The 23,288-nt window shown below is 37.1% G+C and overlaps 1 protein-coding gene across 4 annotated transcripts in view; it reads right to left on the bottom strand.

Annotated features, from left to right (window-relative positions):
• LOC150102559 (echinoderm microtubule-associated protein-like 2) overlaps window positions 1-21,822 on the bottom strand; it is a 373,793-nt gene extending 351,971 nt beyond the window's left edge. For 2 of the 4 annotated variants that reach the window (XM_090399820.1, XM_090399815.1), the window contains exon 1: window positions 3,484-3,583. In XM_090399820.1, coding sequence (XP_090255946.1) covers window positions 3,484-3,505 — 22 coding nt within the window. In that variant the 5' untranslated portion in view covers window positions 3,506-3,583. Of the gene's footprint in view, window positions 1-3,257; window positions 3,278-3,483; window positions 3,584-21,787 lie in introns of those variants that run through there. The other 2 variants (XM_090399817.1, XM_090399819.1) reach the window with 2 other exon arrangements.
• Between the last annotated feature and the right edge of the window lie 1,466 nt (window positions 21,823-23,288).

The raw sequence follows: 23,288 nt of genomic DNA on the forward strand, positions 1-23,288 counted from the left end.
AGATACTCTTGGACATCACATTCATACAGAGTGACCAGTCTCCTTGCCATAACATGGCCTTGACAGTACCTCTTGCATACCACTATTCACTCCCTCTCCAGGCATGACGTGGCAGAGTATGTAGCAGCAGGATTATGCACTAGTTGACTGGGAAGCCTCCTGACTTTACTGACAGGTTCAAGCCCATGCACTAACTGGCAGCCAGTCTGCAGCACTACCATTTTAATTGTATCCTCAAAATGGATGAGGTTATGGGTATCTAAGTGTGGATGGCATGGCCTTAAAGGGTATCACTCTCGCTGCACAGAGAAGGGGAGGGGATAAACAGAAACTGGAATCCCTGCTCTGGAAGCCTAACATTGAGCATGCCACCTGAGGCCTCCAATTAGCTGAGTGGTAGTATTTCACTGAGCAACGAAGGTCATCTACTACCTAGGTCTAGTTGGCAGCTCCTCCAAATAGGAAGGTATTCCTTTATAGCAAGAATATCTGCTGGTTTTGCCAAATCATTTTTTGTGGAAACAGGTCACGTTGTGGGACGGTAGGGTTCACTTGACAGGAAGAGGCTGTATATTGCACACTGCCTGCCCATTAATGGCTAAACTCCTGATTCCTAGCCATTTTTCCAGGCTGACTCCTAAACTTTTTGTATTCACCAGTCTTGTAATTCCACATATATATTTTTCTCAGTAAAGTCTTCATATGGCTAGCAACTGCCCAGGTGATCACTTCATGATGACTCTCACTAACTAGAGGGAAATGCAACACCCCACTCAACATTGCATCCTGTGATGAAATGATCTGATCTAAGGCTCAATCTCTGCATACCCTCCTTTATGTAAAGGAGAGCATGCAAGGCTTGAGAAAAGTCAAGAATTCAAGAAATTTCTTTACAGGATACCCATATAATTTGAAAATAGTAAAATATTTTGAAAGCCATTATTACTTTACAGGGCTAGTTTCATTCTATATGCACTTCTGAATAATTATGCTAAAGAAAATGATAAAATTACATTAAGCCTTTCGTGACATAAATCAAGGCAAAATTTCATCTAGAGCTGAAATACTTGCTTGACCTTATTTCCTGATACTAGTATTTAAAAAAAAGTAGAAATTTTGAAAGTGCTTCTGTAGCACAATTAGAAGAACAAAGGGAAAAGTGTTTTATTGGAAAAGACCCAAATTTAATTTTCATCATTATAAGAAGAATCTTTTTGTGGGGCTTTTTCAATTGCAAGCGAGTTAGCTGATCTAATATGAAGGTAGCAAGGTCCACCCCAACCCTCAGAAACTTGAGTTTTTCATCCCATATACAGGCAAACTGACCAACAGGACACACACAATTTACAGACACAAAATACTAATGGTGGTGAACAGTAGATGGCATTGTGTTGATGGTAGGAGTGTCGTAGTGTGCAGCAAGAGGATTAAGTAAAGACGGTGAGTTGTTGTGTAGTGTGCCCTCCCACGATGAGTAAGGATTCCTTGGAGGTTTTGGTAATGTTTGCCTTTTTCATTGAAAAAAAAATATAAGTGCATGTTTGCAAAGTAAAATGCATAGTTAATTCTTATGTGAATGAATTAACTGATGTTGGGATTATTACAGTTTATTTTCATACTATTCACAAGAGAATTGTGTATTCGACTTTGAGAGTATGCACCTATACATTTCATTTTTTTTTTCAGTTAAGACAAATATTAATACTAGTGTTTGAAAATAAGGTGAAGACTAGTATTTCAGACAGAGATGGGGATTTTGCCTTAAGATGATTTACTATCCTAATCTTCCTAGGAGTTAACATCAGCATCACTTCTTATAAGTCTTCCCAATCTTTGCATCATCACCAAACAAATCCCAAATCAATCCACATGAAATATTATTAACACCAGTTACCTTTCTTTTCTGGGGCATAGCATCTTCCCATACTTAACTTACTGGAATCATTTAGGAATTAATCGCCAATCCATCTAACTAATCTTTTATTCATCCCCATTTCCCCAGCTTGTAATGTGGCAATCTCAAATGCCTTTGACCAGTCCAAGAATATAACTGTATATGAGGTTCTCTTACCCAGTGAAATCATCATCTTATCATAAACTATTAAAGAAAGGCCTACCCTTCATAAATCTATGCTGACCATCAGAAAGAATCCCATGTCCATCAACCAAATCTTGTATTCATTTCTAAACCTCTCTAATACACTAACTGCAGACATACAGCCTGATTTATTATTGGAAACTTCCCTCCTAGAACCATGCTTGTGCAGTTGCACTAGTTTGCCTTCTTTCCACTCCATAGGAATCCTACCCAGTTACATTTTCTAAAAATACATGGTTATATATTATTCATTCGCACAGCCTTATTAACATCTAGACCAATCAACAGTTAATGCCTTTCTGATTCTTTCACTTCTAATCCCTCTATCATTAGCCTCCTTTCTAGGTTCCGCACAGCATCATTTACATCAATAGGATATACAGTGACAAAATGCTCAATTTTATTTAAGATGACTCAGCACAACTAACGGTATCATCTGTATAACTTACTATATACCTCAACAAAATTAATCACTATATAGTTTAAAATAATAGGAATTAATACAATTTAGTTTTAAATAACTTATTGCTCCTAACTGGTAGGGTGTAACATTTGTAATGTAACTGCTAGGGCAGGATCAACATGAACCCATAAACTTAAAATGAATCTTCATTTCAGGTTTCATAATGGAAAATGGATGAAATTTTTCTCCCTGATTCCCAAGAAAGAAAGAAAGGATTCCTGTTATTAGTGGCCATTTATTATTATTCAAGACCTCTAAAGAGTAATGAGACTAATTGAGAGAACCTGCTTTAAGCATGTTTTGCACTCTCATACCACCTATCAAGCAATGCATTCCATGCAAAAAAAAAAAAAAGTTATTTCTCATTCTTAGCAAATAAAGAATAACTTTAAATATTCTTTTAAAATATTATCTCAATAGAAATCTCAATAACATTCTTATCCCAGGAATAAAAACTAATCTTAAAATCACAGACATTTCTCTACTTTGGTGACTTTCTTATATTTAGTAGAACACAACTATAAACATAATATTACCATCTATACCAAACTATAATTTAACAAGAATTTAATGCTTGGATTTGCCACAGATAGCTACTGCTAACTTACAAATAAAAAATAATGCTTTTTTTTTTTTTTGCATGAAAAAAATATGTAAATCAAAGGCTTAAGGGGTATACAGCAAAAGATAACTTACTAGGATTCAACTACTGCTCTTACTCTCCATTTAGAAATACAAAAAACATGGGTGTAACCTAATATCAAGAAGAAATAAAAAAGAAGCAAAACAAACTGGAACTGTGTAATGCTATCTTTACCAAAAATTTCAATATTATAATAAAAAGTTGGCATATATATATATATATACATATGCACACAAATAAAGGAACAGTTTTAACACCTCAAAAATATCATCCACATACCTCCAAATTCTTTAGAATGCATTGGTAACAAGTATCAACAACAAAATAATACCTTAACATGAGAGGCAGAAGTCTCTAATTTCAATGGATGCCACCAAACATAACATGAAAGAGGAAGTGAGGAAATAAACAACAGCCTACTTCATGGCCATGTGCCAATATGTGTGACTCACTGCTGTTGTTAATGTTTTGTTTTCACATAGAAGAGAGGAGGGAAAAAGGTGAGTGCCAATGCAATCCCACGCCCCTATAAAATCTTTTCAAGGATGAATCCACATATCAATATTCTCCTGTGCAACTTCCAGTTGTTCAGCAACTTCCTTTATAGAATACATTTCAAAGTTTATTAAATATCACTAAATTATAATTAATGCTTGATAACAAAAGTAGCTATATATCAAGCTATCTGAGATTAATATTTCTTTATATGATAGAGCAACAATTCTCAAAACATGACACCCATCAAATATGACACATTGTGAACCAAAAATAATACACTGACTCTATTAAACTACAAAGAACTAGTTACAATTTCTGAATTGTAATTTGCCTTTTTATATTCTTTAAAATTATTTGTTCTTTATAATGATTTAGATTTTAGCAGTCTGCTTTGAAAAATCAGAACAGAATGCAAGATTTCACATTTTTATAAAGCAAACTGCCATAAAGGATTATGCTTTATATTGCAAATAACATATACTATTGCATCTAAATATGAACTGGTGAAAGAATAGTATTTTACATTTTCATCTGTGTTTCACCTAGTGGTTAAATGTGTGTACCACTTCTTTAATAAACATAAAATGACCAGGAAAAGGAAATACTGTAGCATGTAATGCTTACTCCTAGTGGTAAGGTAATCAAATATTCACAATTATGTCAAAGAAATGATGGTAACGTTCTATGTGATGAATATATAGTGATTCCTCATTATCCATTTGCAGTGGGAAATCAAGTTTCTGATCAGACACTGAATGTACAATTATTCAGAAGTCATGCTAATCCCTTCAAAGGCTTGTTATCTGAGAATTAATTCTTTGAAGGTCAGAAAATTGACCACACATCATTTTTATTTTTGAAGGGATAGTAACCTGACTTTCAAGAGAAAGCCTGTTATCTTCATAAGAGATTTACCTTTTATTTGAAAGCCTTTATTATTATTAACATATGACTTCAATGGAGTGAGAGACTCATCGTGGAGGGTACACACTATCACACACAAAACTCATCCAACCGTTCTTAAACTGATTCAATGTGTCTACATTCACAACATACTCTTCTGCTCACACTCTCCTTATATACTCTCTTTGGATGGCCCTCTTGTTCCACCTGTCCCTTTTTCTCATTCTATGAAAAATCTCTTTCATGTCAATCTGATAACAACCCCAACTAGCTTATATGTCTCAATCATATCCCAGCCTTCTCCTCTTCCTATTCACAAGGCTTTGCAATTTACATTCTCTCAATCTGTCCTTTTCTCTGAACCCTTTCTAACACATCCTCATCACCACGAAAACCCAGTACCAAATATGTTAACAATAATCCATATGATGCTCGATTAAGGCTTTATACAATAGCATCATAATCACATTATTTCTGTATGTCAGAGACCTCTGCATCATTGCCATTATCCCATGTGAAGTCTTCACAATTTGTGAAATGTGGTCCCTGAATTTCAGGTCCTTGTCCACCACCTCCAGATCTCTCATCTCTTCTACCTCCTTTAAAGTGTGCCCACAAAATGTATACTTTGCATCCCATCACTGATTACCAAATTTCAAAACTTTACACTTTGCAACAGTGAACTGATTTTCCACTTACCTGCAGGGGTGTGTATCAAACTTTTGTGTATCAAACTTTTTGATAGTTTAAAAACTATCCAAGTTTTTAAACTTTGATGGTTTTAAAAAAGTGCCCTGGTACTTTTTTAAAACTATCAAAATTTTTAGATTCATTATAATAAATTATATTAATTATAATAATGAAACTTAATAATAATAATAATAATAATAATAATAATAATAATAATAATGGCACACTTCATGCTCTGGATTTTTGTTTCCAAGGTAGAGCCCTAGCACTATTTCTTTTAGGACTGCACCCCTGCTTACCTGCTCTTTCATATAACCAGCTCAAGTCCTCTTGTAAGGTCATAACATCTGCTTGACTCTGCATCACAATCCCCAATTCTGCATGTCACCAGTTACACCCATCCCAATATCATTAATACACAAATTGAACAACAATGGTACCAAAACTGACCACACCACTAGTGACCATCCTCTTTCAGGATACTGGACTCCCATATACAACTTTCTGATACCTATCTGACAGCCAGTCACTGATCCAACTCAGAAGTCCATTATCCAATCCCATCTGTTCCAATTTATTTAACAGCTTGTCATGTGGCAGTATACACCACTATTCTTGTCCAAGATATTTGTCACCTTGCTATAGTACATAATTAAGTTAATAAAACATGATCTCTCTTTAGCAAACCCATGCAGAGAATACGAGAATACTGCTGTTATCAACCCATTTCTGTATCCTACTTCCTCCAAATCTCTCCAGTACCTTCACCAGAACTCCAGATATACAGATTGGTCTATAATTTGAAGTTACAGCCTAATCATACCTTTATGCAGTGGAACAATTTTACCCTCCTTCCACTCCCTTGGAACCTGTGCTGTTGTAAGACTTATTAAACAGGCATGTTAATAATACTGCCAATTTCCTGGAATATTCCCTTAAGACTTGTGGTAATATCATCAAATCCTATTGCCTTATTGACATCAAGTTTATTTCCTCATATATCTCCTGCTCACTCACAATTAAGCCATCCTCTCCTTTGTCCTCTACAACACCCTTATAAATTGATCACTGAATACCTGAACAATGTCTTCTGCAGCAGTTAACATTCTACCATTTTCATCCATTAACATCCATCATTTTAATATTCCTTACTTACTGTGTTCAGCCTTTTGACCATCAGAATACATACATACATTGATAACTTATTTATCAATAAATAAGTTATCAATGTCAACCTCCACCTCATGTGGACATAATTCTCCTGCTACCAACAGTAGCATTAACCCCCCCCCCCTACCTCTCTTGTCCTCTCTATCCACAGAAAAAGGACTGTACCTTTCCATTTCTATTAGGATATCATCTTCATTCAACAATGTTTCACTTATTACAATGGTTTGGTGGCGAATAAACTCAATCAGTTAAACCATTTGATCTCCCTTATTTCTGATACTTCTAGCATGTATAAACAAACACAGCAGTTCATTTTCCCACCACACCTGTCTGTGCCCAATTGCCTTTATCACCGCTTACCACGTCTCAACTTCCCCACCCACATTGTGATCTATTCCATTTCTAAGCTGATCATCCCCCATGCATACATACATTCACTACTACATCCAACATTCACTCTTCCTGTCCACCTGGGCTCTGCCCATTTCCCTGTTCCATTCCCGTTCTCTCTTCATCTCTCAGAATATTACCGTTTCCATTGCCAAGCACTTCTGTCTCTTCAATACCACTCTCTTAATCTTTCACTTCATCTCTTACTTCTGATCTCTTGTTTGCATCACACTACACTTCCACATAGCAACAGTTTCTCCAGTGCACTCACCCCAAAGCCATTCAAATGCAATTCACATGTCAATATAATTCCATTCTTCTCTCAAATACATGTCACATCCATAAACTGCACTACCTTCTCCTCACACAGCTCCACAAGCATATCACTCATGATTCTGGGTCTCTGTCTCAACTTACTGTCATACCTGTCAGCACACTGACAACCTTTCCCACTATACTATTATATTTCACTCTCCTCAATAATGTCCTGATATTCACCTTTACATTCTACTTATGTCCACATCCACATAAATCATTTGTCCCCACAACCACCACTAATTCTCTTGACATTTCCTCATGCCAAAGAATGAATTATCTTGCTCATTCTCCCTCCTGGATAGTAGACATTATGGACTCTTTCATTAACCAATCCTCTAACAATGGAATCTTGATACACTGCTATTCTCAAATCACTCATTACCTCATTTACCCTTTTTTCTTGCATTCTATTCTTTTGCACATTTTCATTTGTTTCCACTAAATGTCTAATATCACTCTGCATATTGTTCTTTGCATCCAAGATGGAATTGGATGCCTAGGTTATTCAAACAAAAAAGTGCTGTCATTGTTCTGAATGCATGCTAGTAACAAAGAATATGTTTTTGTTTTTTTGAGAAAGTAGCACATGCATCAAATAAAAACAAGCGCCTGATTACTCGAGTGGATAGCACATAGCACTTCAGTTATCCAGACAACAGAACTTGGGTCTAAAGCCTGCTGCAGGCATGGATGTTTCTGAATTACAATTAAATGAATTTCATTATCTGGTGTGAAACATGTTTACTGGAAAACTGAAGCTTATAAAAAGTTATGCATTTGGTCATTATATATTAACCCTTATGTGGAATTCAATATTCACTTAATTTGAATAATATACAATAGGTTTTTAGCAAGCCTATTGCTGCCCACAGCAATATGGTTTGCTGTGGGCAGTAGCCCAATAAAATAAAATAAAAATCCTATAAGCTAAACACTCTCTTTATAACTAGAGTATATTAAAATCTGACATGTTTTGCAATAACAATTAATACAATTTACTTTGGAATGTTCATATTACCGCTTCACAGTATAAACAATGCCAAGACACGGGGGTGGGGAACATTTATTGAATTTCGCAATATTTTGTTGGTTTTCTACCCAGCATCATCAGTGTACAAATTATAACTATGACAAGCACTACACTAAAATATTAGAAACAATTCAATTTGTAACTGACACAGAACTATTATCCTAACAAGGCACCATCTATGGGCAGGTTAACCATCTAGTTAATTGGAAAAGTCAGGCTATCTGGTCTCATGATGACTGTTGTCCAGATTTTAGGCAAATTAATACAACCATACTTGTTGAGGGCTTACTTCATAGCAGATGCTAATTGTAAAAATAATCTTTTAAACAGAATGACTTCTGTGTAAAAGCAATTTTTTTCTTTCATTTAATCCTGTATAACTGAGAGGCAATCTCCACATAGCCTTTAAAGGAATACGGAGAACTGACCAGGGCTTCCAACCTAATGTCCAATCCTCACCTTCTCATGGTGTATCCTGTTAGGCACTACCTGGATACTGAACAAACAAGATTAGGCTGAAAATTTGGGATTTAGCTGACCAAATTGTATTCTTACTGGCTTAAACCATAATATAAAATGATGGTACATGACAGAATTTCATGCCGGCTGGGGCATCGCCAGGTTAAACAAGGCATCGTATTTGCTAGGGAACCAGGCCGAACAGCGAAAAGTCAGCTACTCGAATAAATCCTAAAACACACCCCAACTCAACATCACCAGAGTTCCAGACCAGATTGGTACTATCAACATAAGAAGCCTGAATAACAATGAAATGGAGCTAGCTGAGGAAATGGATAAGTACCAGATAGACATAATAGGGGAGACTGAAACAAAAAAGACAAAAACTGGTGAGATCTTTCTGAGCAATAAATACAAAAGGTTATATTCAAGCAATGACAATCAAGGAAAAGAAGGAGTAGCCATAGTATTCAACACTAAATACGAGGCTAATCTTCTTGAATGGCAATCAATTTCAAGTTGAGTGATATGGGCAAATATAAGAATGGGGAACCGGACAATGAGACTTATTTGTGCCAATGATCCCACAGAAGGTTCTAGTAAGGTAGAATGGAGGAAATTTTTCAGGCTTTAGAGCAAGCAACTAGCACAATGAAAAATGAAAAGTTGGTCCTTGTTGGGGATCTAAATAGAGTAGGAAATGATTATCAGACACAAAAATATTTTGGGAAAATTTCGAGAAAAGAGAAAAAGCTAATAATAATGGCAAATACCTGTTGGATTTCTGCTCAAGACATGGACTGGTTATTACTAACACAACATTCCAACATAAAATGTGCACAAAGTCACATCGAGAGAAGAGGGAAGGAATAAGAAAAGTCTCATTGACTATGTGGTGGAGATACTTAATGAGCAGTTCATAAAGGTCTTTCAATCTTGTGAATGTGACTTCATGGAGAGATTGAGAGCAGTTGATGATGGGGTGGAGAGACTGACTGTAAGTGAGCAAGAGCTGTTTGGAGAGTTGAGTAAAGAAGATGTAAATAAGGCTGTGGGATTTGATAATATATCACCACGTATTCTGAAAGAATGTGCCAGGGAGTTGACACCTGCCTTGACATATTTTTTTAATATGAGTCTTGCACTCGGTCAAGTTCGTAAGGAGTGGAAGGAGGGCAAGATTGTTCCACTTCATAAAGGAGGTGATCGAACTCAAGCATCAAACTATAGGCCTATCTGTGTGTCAGGTGTTGTGGTTAAGTTGTTGGAGAAGCTTGTGAGAACTAGGATCCAGAGTTGGGTTGCTAACAATAGGTATTTATCTTTGATGGACAGCATGGATTTGCTAAAGGGAGGTCATGTTTTAATAATCTACTTACTTATTACAATAAAGTAACTGCTTCCTTGGACAGAGGAAAAGGATACACAGTAATATACTTGGATTTCGCAAAGGCTTTTGATAGAGTACCTCATGATAGGTTGACAGTCAAACTAGAGCAGATGGGGCTGGATATTAGATTGGTGCATTGGATTGGAGACTGGCTATCTGATAGGTATCAACAAGTTCTGTATGGGGGTGCGATATCCAGGAAAAGGAAAGTCACTAGTGGAGTGCCTCAGGGGTCTGCTTTAGGTCCATTGCTGTTTAACTTGTATATTAATGATATTGCTGAAGATTTGGATGGAGATATTCAGTTCTTTGCAGATGATGCAAAGTTGGGACGAACCATGAAGTGCAGTGAAGATGTTGTGGCCTTACAGGAAGACTTGAATAGATTGAGTGATTGGGCACAGAAATGGGGATGTGAATTCAATGTTGCAAAATGTAAGGTTTTAAAATTTAGAAAAAAAAGATGGGATGCAGAATTTATGCTTGGTGAGAATATATTGTTGGAGGAAGAGGATATAAGAGATCTGGGGGTGATAGTGAATAAGGATCTAAAATTTAGGGGATACATTGCCTAAATTGTGAAGACAACACAAAGGCTTCTGGGAATGATGTGGAGGACACTAACATGTAGAAGTAGGGAGATTCTTGTTCCGTTGTATAAGGTGTATAAGGCTTTGATTAAGCCACACATAGACTATTGTGCCCAGATTTGCTCCCCCGGTTTTCAGAAGGATGAAGGGATGTTGGAAAGGGCCCAAAGGCGACTGACTAAGGAAGTTTCTGACCTCTGGATAGTTGAGTATGAGGAAAGATTGAGAAGATGTAATTTGCAGAGTCTGGTGGAGAGGAAGAAGAGGGGAGATATGATAGAGACCTACAAGTTGGTAATGGGTTGTCATAAGATCAATGGTTCTACAGAGAATAGTGGGAGATCAGGGGAGAACCAGAGGTCATCCCTGGAAACTGTATAAAGAGGGTGCGGGTAGGGGAGTGAGAGGCAGGTTTTTTTCGTGCAGAGTTGTGAATGATTGGAATGCCTTGCCTGAGAGTGTGGTGTCTGCAAGGAGTTTGAGTGTGTTTAAGACACGGTATGATGAGATGTGTGTGTGATAAAAGGACCTCCCAGATGAGTCTTTGACTCCATGAGGTCATGTGGTAATAATAATAATATGTCATTGCTGATAGTGATGTTTTCTCCCTGGTGCAGGACACCAGTGTACAGAGGATATGAACTTGGAAGTGATCACCATTTAGTCTTGAACAGGATAAAATTGAATTTCATATTGAAAAGAAGAACATGTAAGAAAGTTTTAAAGCAAATACAAGTTGAGCAGCTCTCAGATGTGAACTGTCGACTAAAATACACAAGCATTATTCAAGAGAAAATGAAAGAGTTTGAGAGCAGGAACTAAACCTTCGAGATTCAGTGGCAACTCCTGAAGAAAACGCTGATTGATTCAGCCAGAGAGGCATGTGGTGAGGTTGTCTGCAAGGATAGAAAAATCAGAACTCCATGGTGGACACAGGAAGTTAAAGAGACAGTGAAGGAAAAGAAGCATAGCATAGCAAAAGTTCCTAGCAAATAAGTCGGCTAGTGCTCTTAGAGAATACAGAGACAAATGTAAGAAAGCTAAACACTGTGTAAAACTAGCTAAACAAAAGTCATGGGAGGATTTCGATAAGAACATAGAAAATAAATATCAAGAAGGTGGCAAGATATTCTGGAGGTTGTTGAAGAAGCTCAGAAATGGAGGAAAGAGTGCTATAAAAGGAATTAGAGATGGTAAATGTGACATGAAAACAGGAGAAAAAGATATCCTTGAAGTATAGAGTACTTCAAGTAAATAGAAGTAAAAAGATACTCCTGAAGTATAGAGTACTTCAAGAATACTTCAAAAAAATTGTTAAATGAAACTATCAGTGACAGCATAGCGATAGAAAACACTCAACAGGCATGCAATCAGGAATACATATCCATACTTGAAGTAGAAAAAGCCATCAAAAGCCTGAAATATAGAAATGCAGCTGGAATAAATGATATCTGACCAGAAATGCTCAAGTATGGAGGTATAAAAGTATTACAGTGCCTGAACTGCAAAGCTCAGAAGACCTGGACAGAGGGACAAATTCCAGATGATTGGAGTAGAGCTCTCATAGTACCCATATATAAAAAGAGAAATAAAACTGAATGTGAGAATTACAGAGGTATTTCTCTACTTAGTGTTCCTGGTACAATTTATGCAAGTATACTTGAGAAACAGTTGAGGGAGATTGTGGAAGAGAAGTTGGTGAAGAAAAAGCTGGATTCAGGCCAAATTGAGGCTGGATCAGATTTTCACTTTACGACAAATAGTTCAGAAATCATGGGAATATAACAAAGATCTGTATGTAAGTTTTGTAGATCTGGAAAAGGCATATGACAACGTGCCAAGAGAGCAGCTGTTCAAAACACTACAGTTATATGGTGTCAATGGGGCATTATATCAAGCAATACTTAGTCTTTATTTGAGTTGTAAGTCAGCACTTAGAATTGAAAGAAGTACAGGAAGATGGTTTAATGCTGAATCTGGTGTCAGACAAGAATGTACATTATCCCCTCTGTTATTCATTATCTATATGGATCACATTATGAAGGAAAGTGGTATTAAACGTGATATCAAAATTGGAGATGTTAACGTGAGATTTATGTGGATGATGTTATACTTCTAAATAAATCTGCTACAAGTCTGCAAGTTCCCTGACTAAATTGAATAACTGTTATAATAGATATGGTAAGGTCAGCAATAACAAGATAAAGACAATGAAAACAGGCAGAAGCATTGAAAATATCAACTGCATTGTGAATGGGGAACCTATAGAACAAGTAAAACATTTCAGCTACTTAGGCATGATTTTTAGTGAAGATGGTAAATTAAATATGGAAATAGACAACAGAATCAACAAAACTGGTATGGTAAGAGGTCAAATGAATAAATTTATATGGAATAAGAGAGAAATTAGTCAAACACTAAATTAGCTGTATATATACAAGACAGTGTTCAAACAAATTTTAACTTATGGATCTGACAGCTGCGTTAGAAGTACAACACTTGACCAAAGACTAGAGACAACAGATATGAGAGACCTGAGAAAGTTTAGGGGCTGAAACAGATGGCATCATTGCAAACATCACATTAAAAACAAAGATATTAAGAAAGAGCATAGCTGTTAACATCCAGGAATGTGTTAGTGCAGCTAATCTCAGGTGGTATGATCACTGAAACAGAATGGGAGAGAACAATTTAATTAACACTATAACCAGTTTTGGATATTGTTTTAGATGTGCAATAAATGTATTGGAATGGTAACAGTTTTGCTTAGTTCTTGCATATTAGGCAATGAAGGGGATTTCCAGGGAGCATTAATATGTTGTCTATTCTTTGAAGATTATAGCCATTAGCTAAAAAAGTGTGATACAAATAAGTGAGTTCAGCAGTAAGAGGACTGTCATTGAACAGATAGCTCTGGCTCTGTGAGTTGTTTTTAGGATACCATATTGTTGAGCTAGATGAATGTGTGACTGTTTGTGCAATTATCTCCCTGCATGTATGGGTTTTCTCTAAACAGAAAAAGATAATAAACCATCAGGACGAAGTGTGACTCCATCCTAATGATTTATTATCTAGGAAGGGCAGACAGTCATTAACTTCCTGTTCCATTGTGAAATGGGTTTTAGGGTGTTGGCCATTTAAATGCACTAAAAATGTATCTAATATGTTTGGACCATGTGACCAAATATTAAAAACATCGACATAACACAGCCAAACCACTGGTTTTAAGTGGTTGTATTCATTACAACCACTTCAAATAACCAATTTCGTGAGGACAGAAGGGGTAAAAAGGGAGGGGGGAGTGCTATTGATGATAGAGAAAGAGTTATGTCCATATAAAGTAGAGATACAAGAGGGAAATAGTGCCAGTGGTTTGGAGGCAGTATGGTGTGAAATAGAGGTGAATAGAATCAAATACTTGGTGGGATGTTGTTATAAACCAGGTAATGTGGATGGTGGTGATAATGAAATGTACAATCAAATTAGCCAACTAAATAAGAAAAGGGTGATCATCATGGGTGATTTTAATTATGGCAATATAGACTGGAATGATGAGATAGCAACTGGAAGTAAAGAAAATGAGTTTCTTGAGTTTTTGAGGGATAACTCCCTCAGACAGTATGTAACATAGGGCACACGAGGACTGAGGGTCTTGGCTTTGGTCATCTCATCAGAGGATGTAATTATAAATGAGGTGTCAAATCATCCACCAATTAGTGAGAGTGACCATGAGGTGATAACCTGGGTGGTTGCCAGCAGTGCGAGGACCTCTGTGAGAAAAGGGTATATGTAGAACTACAAGGGGGTGGGGTGATTATGAAGAGCTCAGGAGACAGCTTGCGGGTGTAGCTTGAAATGAGGAGTTACCTGGAAAAGAGATCAATGCAGCTTGGAAGATTTTCAAAAACTGTTTAGTAGATGCAATTTCTAAATGTATTCCAAGGGTGAGAAGGTTAAATAAGGCGGGTGTGAGATGGATGAATAAAGAGATTAAGCATGCGATACAGAGAAAAGGGGCATTGTGGAGGCAGTATAAGAGAAGTGGAAATAACCAATTCCATGAGGTCTACAAGACCAAGCAAGGAGGGTGACTTAGTTGGTGAGAGTAGCTAAAGAGAGGTATGAACAGCAGTTGGCTAATGAAGCCAAAAAGAATCCTAAGGAATTCTTTCGATATGTAGCCAGCAAAAGAAAGAATAATTATGAAAGGATGACATTGATTGGAGAAAATGGTGGAGATATGTGGTGGAGATATATAGACAGCTGATGCAGAATGTGTGGTGGAGAACTGTTCATTAAGTATTAATGAACAGTTCATAAAGATCTTTCAATCTTGTGAATGTGACTTCATGGGGGATTGAGAGCAGTTGATGATGGGGAGGAGAGACTGACTGTAGGTGAGCAAAAGATGTATGGGGAGTTGAGTAAACTAGATGTTAATAAGGCTGTAGGACTTGATAATATATCACCACATATTCTGAAAGAATGTGCCAGGGAGTCGACACCTGCCTTGACATATTTTTTTAATACGAGTCTTGCACTTGGTCAAGTTCGTAAGGAGTGGAAGGAGGGCAAGATTGTGCCACTTCATAAAGGAGGTGATCGAACTCAAACATCAAACTATAGGCCTATCCGTGTGTCAGGTGTTGTGGTTAAGTTGTTGGAGAAGCTTGTGAGAACTAGGATCCAGAGTTGGTTGATAACAATGGTATTATCTTTGATAGACAGCATGGATTTTCCAAAGGGAGGTCATGTTTTAGTAATCTACTTACTTATTACAATAAAGTGACTGCTTCCTTGGACAGAGGAAAAGGATACACAGTAATATACTTGGATTTCGCAAAGGCTAGAGTACCTCATGATAGGTTGACAGTCAAACTAGAGCAGATGGGGTTGGATATTAGATTGGTGCATTGGATTGGAGACTGGCTATCTGATAGGTATCAACAAGTTCTGTATGGGGGTGCGATATCCAGGAAAAGGAAAGTCACTAGTGGAGTGCCTCAGGGGTCTGTTTTAGGTCCATTACCGTTTAACTTGTATATTAATGATATTGGCGAAGATCTGGATGAAGATTCAGTTGTTTGCAGATGATGCAAAGTTGGGACGAACCATTAAGTGTAGTGAAGATGTTGTGGCCTTACAGGAAGACTTGAATAGACCGAGTGATTGGGCACGGAAATGGGGATGTGAATTCAATGTTGCAAAATGTAAGGTTTTAAAATTTGGAAAACAAAGATGGGATGCAGAATTTATGCTTGGTGAGAATATATTGTTGAAAGTAGAGGATATAAGAGATCTGGGGGTGATAGTGAATAAGGAGTTAAAATTTAGGGGACACATCGCCAAAATTGTGAAGACAACACAAATGCTTCTGGGAATGATGCGGAGGACACTGACGTGTAGAAATAGGGAGATTCTTGTTCCGTTGTATAAGGGTTTGGTTAGACCACACATGGACTATTACACCCAGATTTAATCACAGGGTTTCAGAAGGATGAAAATTTGTTGGAAAGGGTCCAAAGGAGACTGACTAAGGTAGTTTCTGACCTCTGGAATGTCGAGTATGAGGAAAGATGGAGAAGATGTAATTTGCAGAGTCTGGTGGACAGGAGGAAGAGGGGAGATATGATAGAGACCTACAAGTTGATAAGGGGTTGTTATAGGATGAATGCTGGAGAAGTTTTACAGAGAAGAGTGGGAGATCAGGGGAGAACCAGAGGTCATTGAGTCTTTGACTCCATGAGGTCTTGGGGTGGTAATAATAATAATAATTACTTGGTTTTGTAAGTGTTGTATGTAGAAACTGACTGAAGAAGGGAGACTACTGCTATCCCATCTGGTATTTGTATATATTTCCTTTCCATGCAAATATAACCAGCATATATTGTAAATTTGAATAACTTAAATATATCTGGGGAGAAATGTGACTTTAGCAAATCCAGGGTTTCAATCGAAACTAATTATGTCTGAACTTTTTAAAATACGATCTTTTAATATACTAATATTAAATATCAGTATATTAATATCAGAGTGGAATTATGAGGAACTTAAGTGTAGAGGACATAGGAAAGAATGACTTAACAAGTGAGCAGAACATGTTTGAGGAAATTAACTTGATGTCAATATGGTGATAAGATTTGATGACATATCACCACACATTTAAGGGAATGTTCCAGGAAATTGGCAGTAGCATAGGCATGCCTGTTTAATAAGTCTTACAACAACACAGGTTCCAAAGGAGTGAAACAGGGTAAAATTGTTCCACTGCATACAGGTGGTGGGTGATAAGGCTGTAGCTTCAAATTATAGGATGGTCTATATACCTGGAGTTGTGGCAAAGGTACTAGAGAGATTTTGAGGCAGTATCATATAGACATGGGTTGATAACAGCAGTATTCTCGGTGGTTATATAACTATCTGACAGCCAGTCAGATAGCTATCAGAAAGTTGTATCTGGTGATGCAGTATCCTGAAAGAGGTAAGTCACTAGTGGTGTACCGCAGGGATCAGTTTTGGGATTGTTGTTCAATTTGTATGTTAATGATATTGGGGTGGGTTTAACAAGTGATATGCAGCTGTTTGCAGATGATGCAAAACTGGGGAGAGCAATGCAGAATTAAGTGGATGTTGTGGCCTTACAAACTTGAATTGATTGAATGAATGGGCAGGTAAGTGAAACTATCAGTTCAATGTTGCAAAGTGTAAGTTTTTGAGATTTGGTAAGCACCAATGGGATGCAAAGTACACACTTGGTGGCGAATGTTTAAAGGAATTAGAGGAGATGAGAGATCTAGGAATGATGGTGCACATGGACCTAAAATTCAGGTGCCACATTGGACAAGTTGTGAAGACGTCACATCAAATAATGGCAATAATACAGAAGGACTCTGACATGTAGAAATAAAGAGGTTATGATGCCATTTTATCTCATCGCACAGATTTGGTCACCAGGTTTTGATGGTGATGAGGATATGTTGGAAAGGGTCCAGAGAAGATTCACAAGGTGGTCCGTGATCTTTAGAATGTAGAGTATGAGGACAGATTGAGAGAATGCAAGTTGCAAAGCCTTGTGAATAGAAGTGATATGATTGATCAGGTTGACATGGAAGAGATTTTTCATAGAATGGGTGAATAGAAGAAATGGTCATTGCTGGAAACTGTACAAGGAGCAGGTTCTTTGCATGGAGAGAGGTTGGTGATTGGAATGCATTGCTAAGCGTGTTGTGAATATAGATGCAATGAATCAGTTTCAAGCATGCATTGAATCAGTTTAAAGCATGGTTGGATGAGCATTGTATGCAATAGCATGTACCTCTCATAATAAGTCTCTATGTAGAGGCTAACTGCAACTGCAAATTCAACCGCTCCAGACAGTAGTGAACTTATCATCCAAAAGGCTCAACAACGATTCCGTCAGTGCCCTAAGCCTTGGCCACAATTTCACGGTTGCTCCTAAAGAAGTGCCGGTGCTTGACGTGATGTACAATGTCGAACACAGTATCTGTCGCTTAGCGCTGGAGATAGCTAAGAACATCAGATTTGACGTTGCGAACATCCTTGCCCAGTCTCCGCCTCCAAAAAGTAATTTATCGTCCGCCCAACGCACTACTCTCATGAAATTACGAAAAGAAAAAAGTATCGTCATCACCAGAATAGATAAGGGTAATGCCACAGGAATACAATCGGAAAATGGGGATTATCCTCCGAGATCGCTCTACCTACACCCCGCTAGAACACGACCACCACAAAAACACAAGTTAAAAAATTAAAAAACTTACTTAAAAAAGTGTCATCCTGGCCCCCAAAAATCACTAAAAATCTCAAACCTTTCCGCTCCCGTCCCCTGCAAATATACAGTTTACCAAAAATCCACAGACCTAATTCCCCACTAAGACCCATAGTAGATGCCACTAACGCCTTGCTACAAGCTGTCAAAACAGCTGGCCAGCTCTCTGATCCCCCTCACTGGACTTTCCACATCCTATCAAAAATTCTGCCCATTTTAAAACCCTCATAGAAAATTTAACCTTAAATAACACAGACATATTGGTAAGCTTGACGTTTCCTCATTGTTTACCAATATTCCCTCAATTGATATCTTAACACTCTTAAAAAATGTTTTTCCTTCTGACATCTTAGATCTCTTTTCCTTTGCCATCAATTCTGGTTATTTTTCTTGGAAGAACAAAATCTACAAGCAGATAGAGGGAACCGCCATGGGTTTCCCCCCTCTCATCCATTTTTATATGGAAGAATTTGAAAAACAAGTCATAGGCTTAGCCCCTCTCAAATCTTCTATCTGGCTAAGATATGTAGATGATGTGTTCTCTATTTCGCCTCATGGCCCAGGCACATTAGACTCTTTCCTCAGTCACTTCAACAGCCTACATCCAAGAATCCAGTTTACAATGGAAAAGGAAAAGAACAATTGTTTACTCTCCCTAGACACCTTAGTTACATGCCTTCCCAACGGTACACTTTCCTTCACTGTATATAGAAAACACAGGCAGATACATTCACAAACTCTCCCACCACAACCCCGCTCAACAATATGGCATTATTAAAACTCTTACCAAGAGAGCCCACAATCTTCATTCCAGTGGAACCGCCCTTACAACTGAGCTTGACCACATACACAACACTTTCCTCTCCAATGGCTACAGGGATCACAGTATTAAAAAAATAATCAGGTCCTCCCCCTTTCCTCGGTCTTCTCTTCAGAAGGAGTTTAGAAATGCCATCACCATACCCTACATCCGAAAAAATAGCCAAGATTTTAAAAAAGTACAACCTACACACAGCATTTAAGCCCCACAGCAAACTTGCTACCTTTATCCACTCTACAAAATATCAGCTCCCTCCTCTGTCAGTGCCTGGAGGCTATAAAGTACTCTGTTCCTGTAAACTAGCATACTTTGGACAGACAGGCAGATCAGCCACTATCTGCCTGGAGGAACATAAATCATACATCCACAAACATGACTATGGTCAGTCAGGACTGGCTGACCATGTCTTGGATACAACCCACAGGATCTCATGGAAAAAACCACCATGCTCCACCACAGGAAATTCAAAAAGGAGAGACTATTTAAATTGTACATGTTTTTGGTCATAAAATGTTACAAAATATAAGACTTATTGTTAAATTGGCCATATATTTAAAACGTACTTCTGTTTGTACAAATTGCCTACCAGTTTTGCTAGTATGGTTCGCCCACCGTTTGCAGGTCCCTGCTTCGCGTCTTTCCAAGAATAGTTGATTCATGCTGAAGGGGAGAAAGAAATGAAGGACGTCCGAATTGGTCGCCAACACGCGAAATCACGTGCTTTATAGGTAAAATTGTCCAACTGTTATACAAGCAACATAGTTAACTACAATAATCATAAAAGAGAATTTAATTTTCCGACCAGTAATAATAAACAACTCATCCCACTATACGGACTGATTACCCTATTATCAGAATGGATTCTCCTTTTTCCGAGATACACAGAAGTGTCGAGGGACCTCAAATCGGTGGACGAACTATAAATGACTAGCTTTCTCAAGGCTTCTACAGTACAAAAAATGGTAAATGCAAAAAGGTTTAAGAATACAAAGAACCGTTAGTACCTGTTAGGTAGCTAAGGTAACACGTTCGCATGACATATCTACTCAGCATCATGAACACGCGTTACATGCAAACGCGTAATATGATTATTCGCATACTGTAGCTCTGTTGAACTGAAGGAATTAATTATTTTTCCAAATATCGTTCAGTATGGCCACCTGATTTTTCACATCACTTTTCGACTTAAACCTTTTTGCATTTACCATTTTTTGTACTGTGCAAGCCTTGAGAAAGCTAGTCAGTTACTAGCGAAACTGGTAGGCAATTGGTATGAACAGAAGTACATTTTAAATATATGGTCAATTTAACAATAAGTCTTATATTTAGGAGAGACTATTCTTAGACTCAGTAGCAGCTCTCTGGAATCAACCAAATCTCAACAAATATGGTTGCATTAAGCTTCCTAAGATTTGGGAAACACTTATCACCAGAGGTCCCACTTTACATTCCAGGCCACCTACAACAGCCCTTAGAGCACGCTCCACCTAGATAGGATTTTAGTGTCACCCACATGGTTGGGCTTAGTATTGTTTGTTATTTGTTTTTATGTTACATTAATTTTTTTGTAATCCCTGAAGATGTCTCATTTACTGAGACGAAATATATAGGAGGTATTAAATTCTGTTTTAATCCTTTCTGAGTGCTGCATACAATCCATTAAGCCTCCAATATGATGATCACAATGAGTCTCTGACTCCATGGAGGTCAGATGTTAATAATAATATTAGTAATTAATATTTTACTTACTATTAAAATTTATTTTTAACAGTAAGTTTTTTGTTTTTAATTTACTATTCAAATTTATTAGTCACTAAGGAAATGGAATCCTGATCATAACAAATGGTCTGTACATGTGTATATATATTTTACATCTTTTCAACTGCACAAGGGAGAGTGTTGCAGTATGTTTCTGGTGTTATATATATATATATATATATATATATATATATATATAAGAAAAAACTGACGTCAATAATTATTTTTATGCTTTTTACATTCATTAACTAATTCATATGCGCAAGCGTATTATCTGAAATGTCATTAATTTTGCAGTGGTCTAGATTATACACTATTTCAAAATTACAAGATCCTATGATTTTGAATACTTTCCACCATAAACTCTGAAAGTGAAGGGCATAAAATCAAGTTACACACTTTTAACACTGACACATATATTAAAGAATTTAGGTCGCACACGCCCGTTTTGCAAGTTGATACGCCAAACATGGAAATTAATGGTGAATGTAATATGCTAAAAATGTCTCTCACTTAAATTCGACCTAATATTGTATGGTTTACACCTTCCTGAAACAGATGACGAGTGAAAACATATACTATTTAAAACATATAAACAATAACTAGTTGGATTAAAACGTCTCCGGCTATTGTTCATGCATAATGGTTAATGCATAAGAAACAACAGCGACAATTTATCATTAATACAACAACTCATGAAGGCCAATCAACTAGCAACACTGAACAGCGTCAATTTTTGTCATAACAGATACCAGATTTTACTGTTTCGAAAACTTACCAAATGAATTATCCATCCTGCATCCGTACGTAAACGGTTTCGTCGCTTCTCATTGAGTAGTGCTGCCCTCTCAAAAACCAAATCAGTCAATCGTATTGTTTTTTGACACTCTTTCAGTAATATTAAACTGACAGAGTTTATTTAAATATGAACATTTTACTTAAATATAAAGAGCTAATAAGCTTCAATAATGAACATTTTATACTATTCAATATCTATCCTTAATTTACCTTGGATGAAAAAAACAAACCCTAAACTTTTTCGATATCCCCATTTGTGAGAGAGGAAGAACACTTTGACTCAGGGGTGAATTCTCCATGCTTGCTATGCTTGCTGCGCAAGCTCATTAATTGAGAAAGAAGTAATATTTATTTGTTAATAAATATATGCATTTATAAGCATTCCATTTAGGCTTTTATTTTTGTAGACTGAAGACGTCTTAAGCTTGCGCGGCAATAATTGAGCTTTGCGTTGTGTATCGAAGGCCGATGCTTGCTCGTCTAGTCAAAGCTACCTTGGCTTGCTCGTCTATCAAAGCTACCTTGGCTTGCTCGTCTATCAAAGCTACCTTGGCTTGCTCGGTTGTAGGAGATTACAGGTCCTCGCAGCAGCAGTGTGATTTCGTGCGTGCGCATAGCCATTTCACGTCGTCTCACTCTCTTGCTTAAACATAGGCCATACGCAGTCAGCGTAGCTCTAGCCAGTGAGCTTCAGCCAGCCTTTACAAGTGTGCATGTTGCTTGAGAAAAATTAAGTTACAACCAACGTTTTATGACGATGTTATTGACCAGTTAATGAAGAAGAACCATAGGGTAGAATTTGTATTCAAGTAGCTAGATTGAAAAAGATAGAATATCATTTGTAAAATAAATGTTGTATTCGTATGATTAAATGTACATAAATTTCTAAATATTTAGTTTTAAATGGTCAGTAATTCATTATTCCGCTAATCAGACTTCAATCACACCTCTCACTCCCTGAATGATAACAAGAGCAAGCGTGAATTTCAACACCAGCATTCGCCCCTGCTTTGACAGTAAAATCTAGGATAGTTACTAGCTGGATGACTACTTGGAGAATCACAATATCTAATATTACGCTATTTAGGTGATGAAGGACAGTTTGTAAAAATTATATTACGAACTGTAATATCATATTTTTATATCTTTTTTTTTTTTTTTTTAATCAGTAGACAGTTATTTTATGCCTCTCAGGTCGCCAAAATTAAGGCCTATGCTATGAAGTGTTATCTTGATCTAATTAGTATGTATTGGTATTAAATAAAATAAATCCAAAACCGCCTGTTATTTCCCAAAGATAATATACACTACTTCTTCCTCTCCTCTATTTTTTTTTAATGGGCGATTAAAATCCTGGGTTTCCTTTGGCAGGGTAGAGTTTTACTTTATGTATGATTTCTAAAACCGGCTAAATGTCAAAAACATTTTTAGCTTGCAACTCGAGAACTGTCTTTAACCTGCATCTCAATAACTGTCTTTCT

Source organism: Typopeltis vanoorti, chromosome 10 (genome assembly GCF_054136105.1).
Source record: "Typopeltis vanoorti isolate ZY-2024b chromosome 10, IOZ_Tvanoo_1.0, whole genome shotgun sequence".
In the NCBI taxonomy this organism is placed as follows: domain Eukaryota; kingdom Metazoa; phylum Arthropoda; class Arachnida; order Uropygi; family Thelyphonidae; genus Typopeltis; species Typopeltis vanoorti.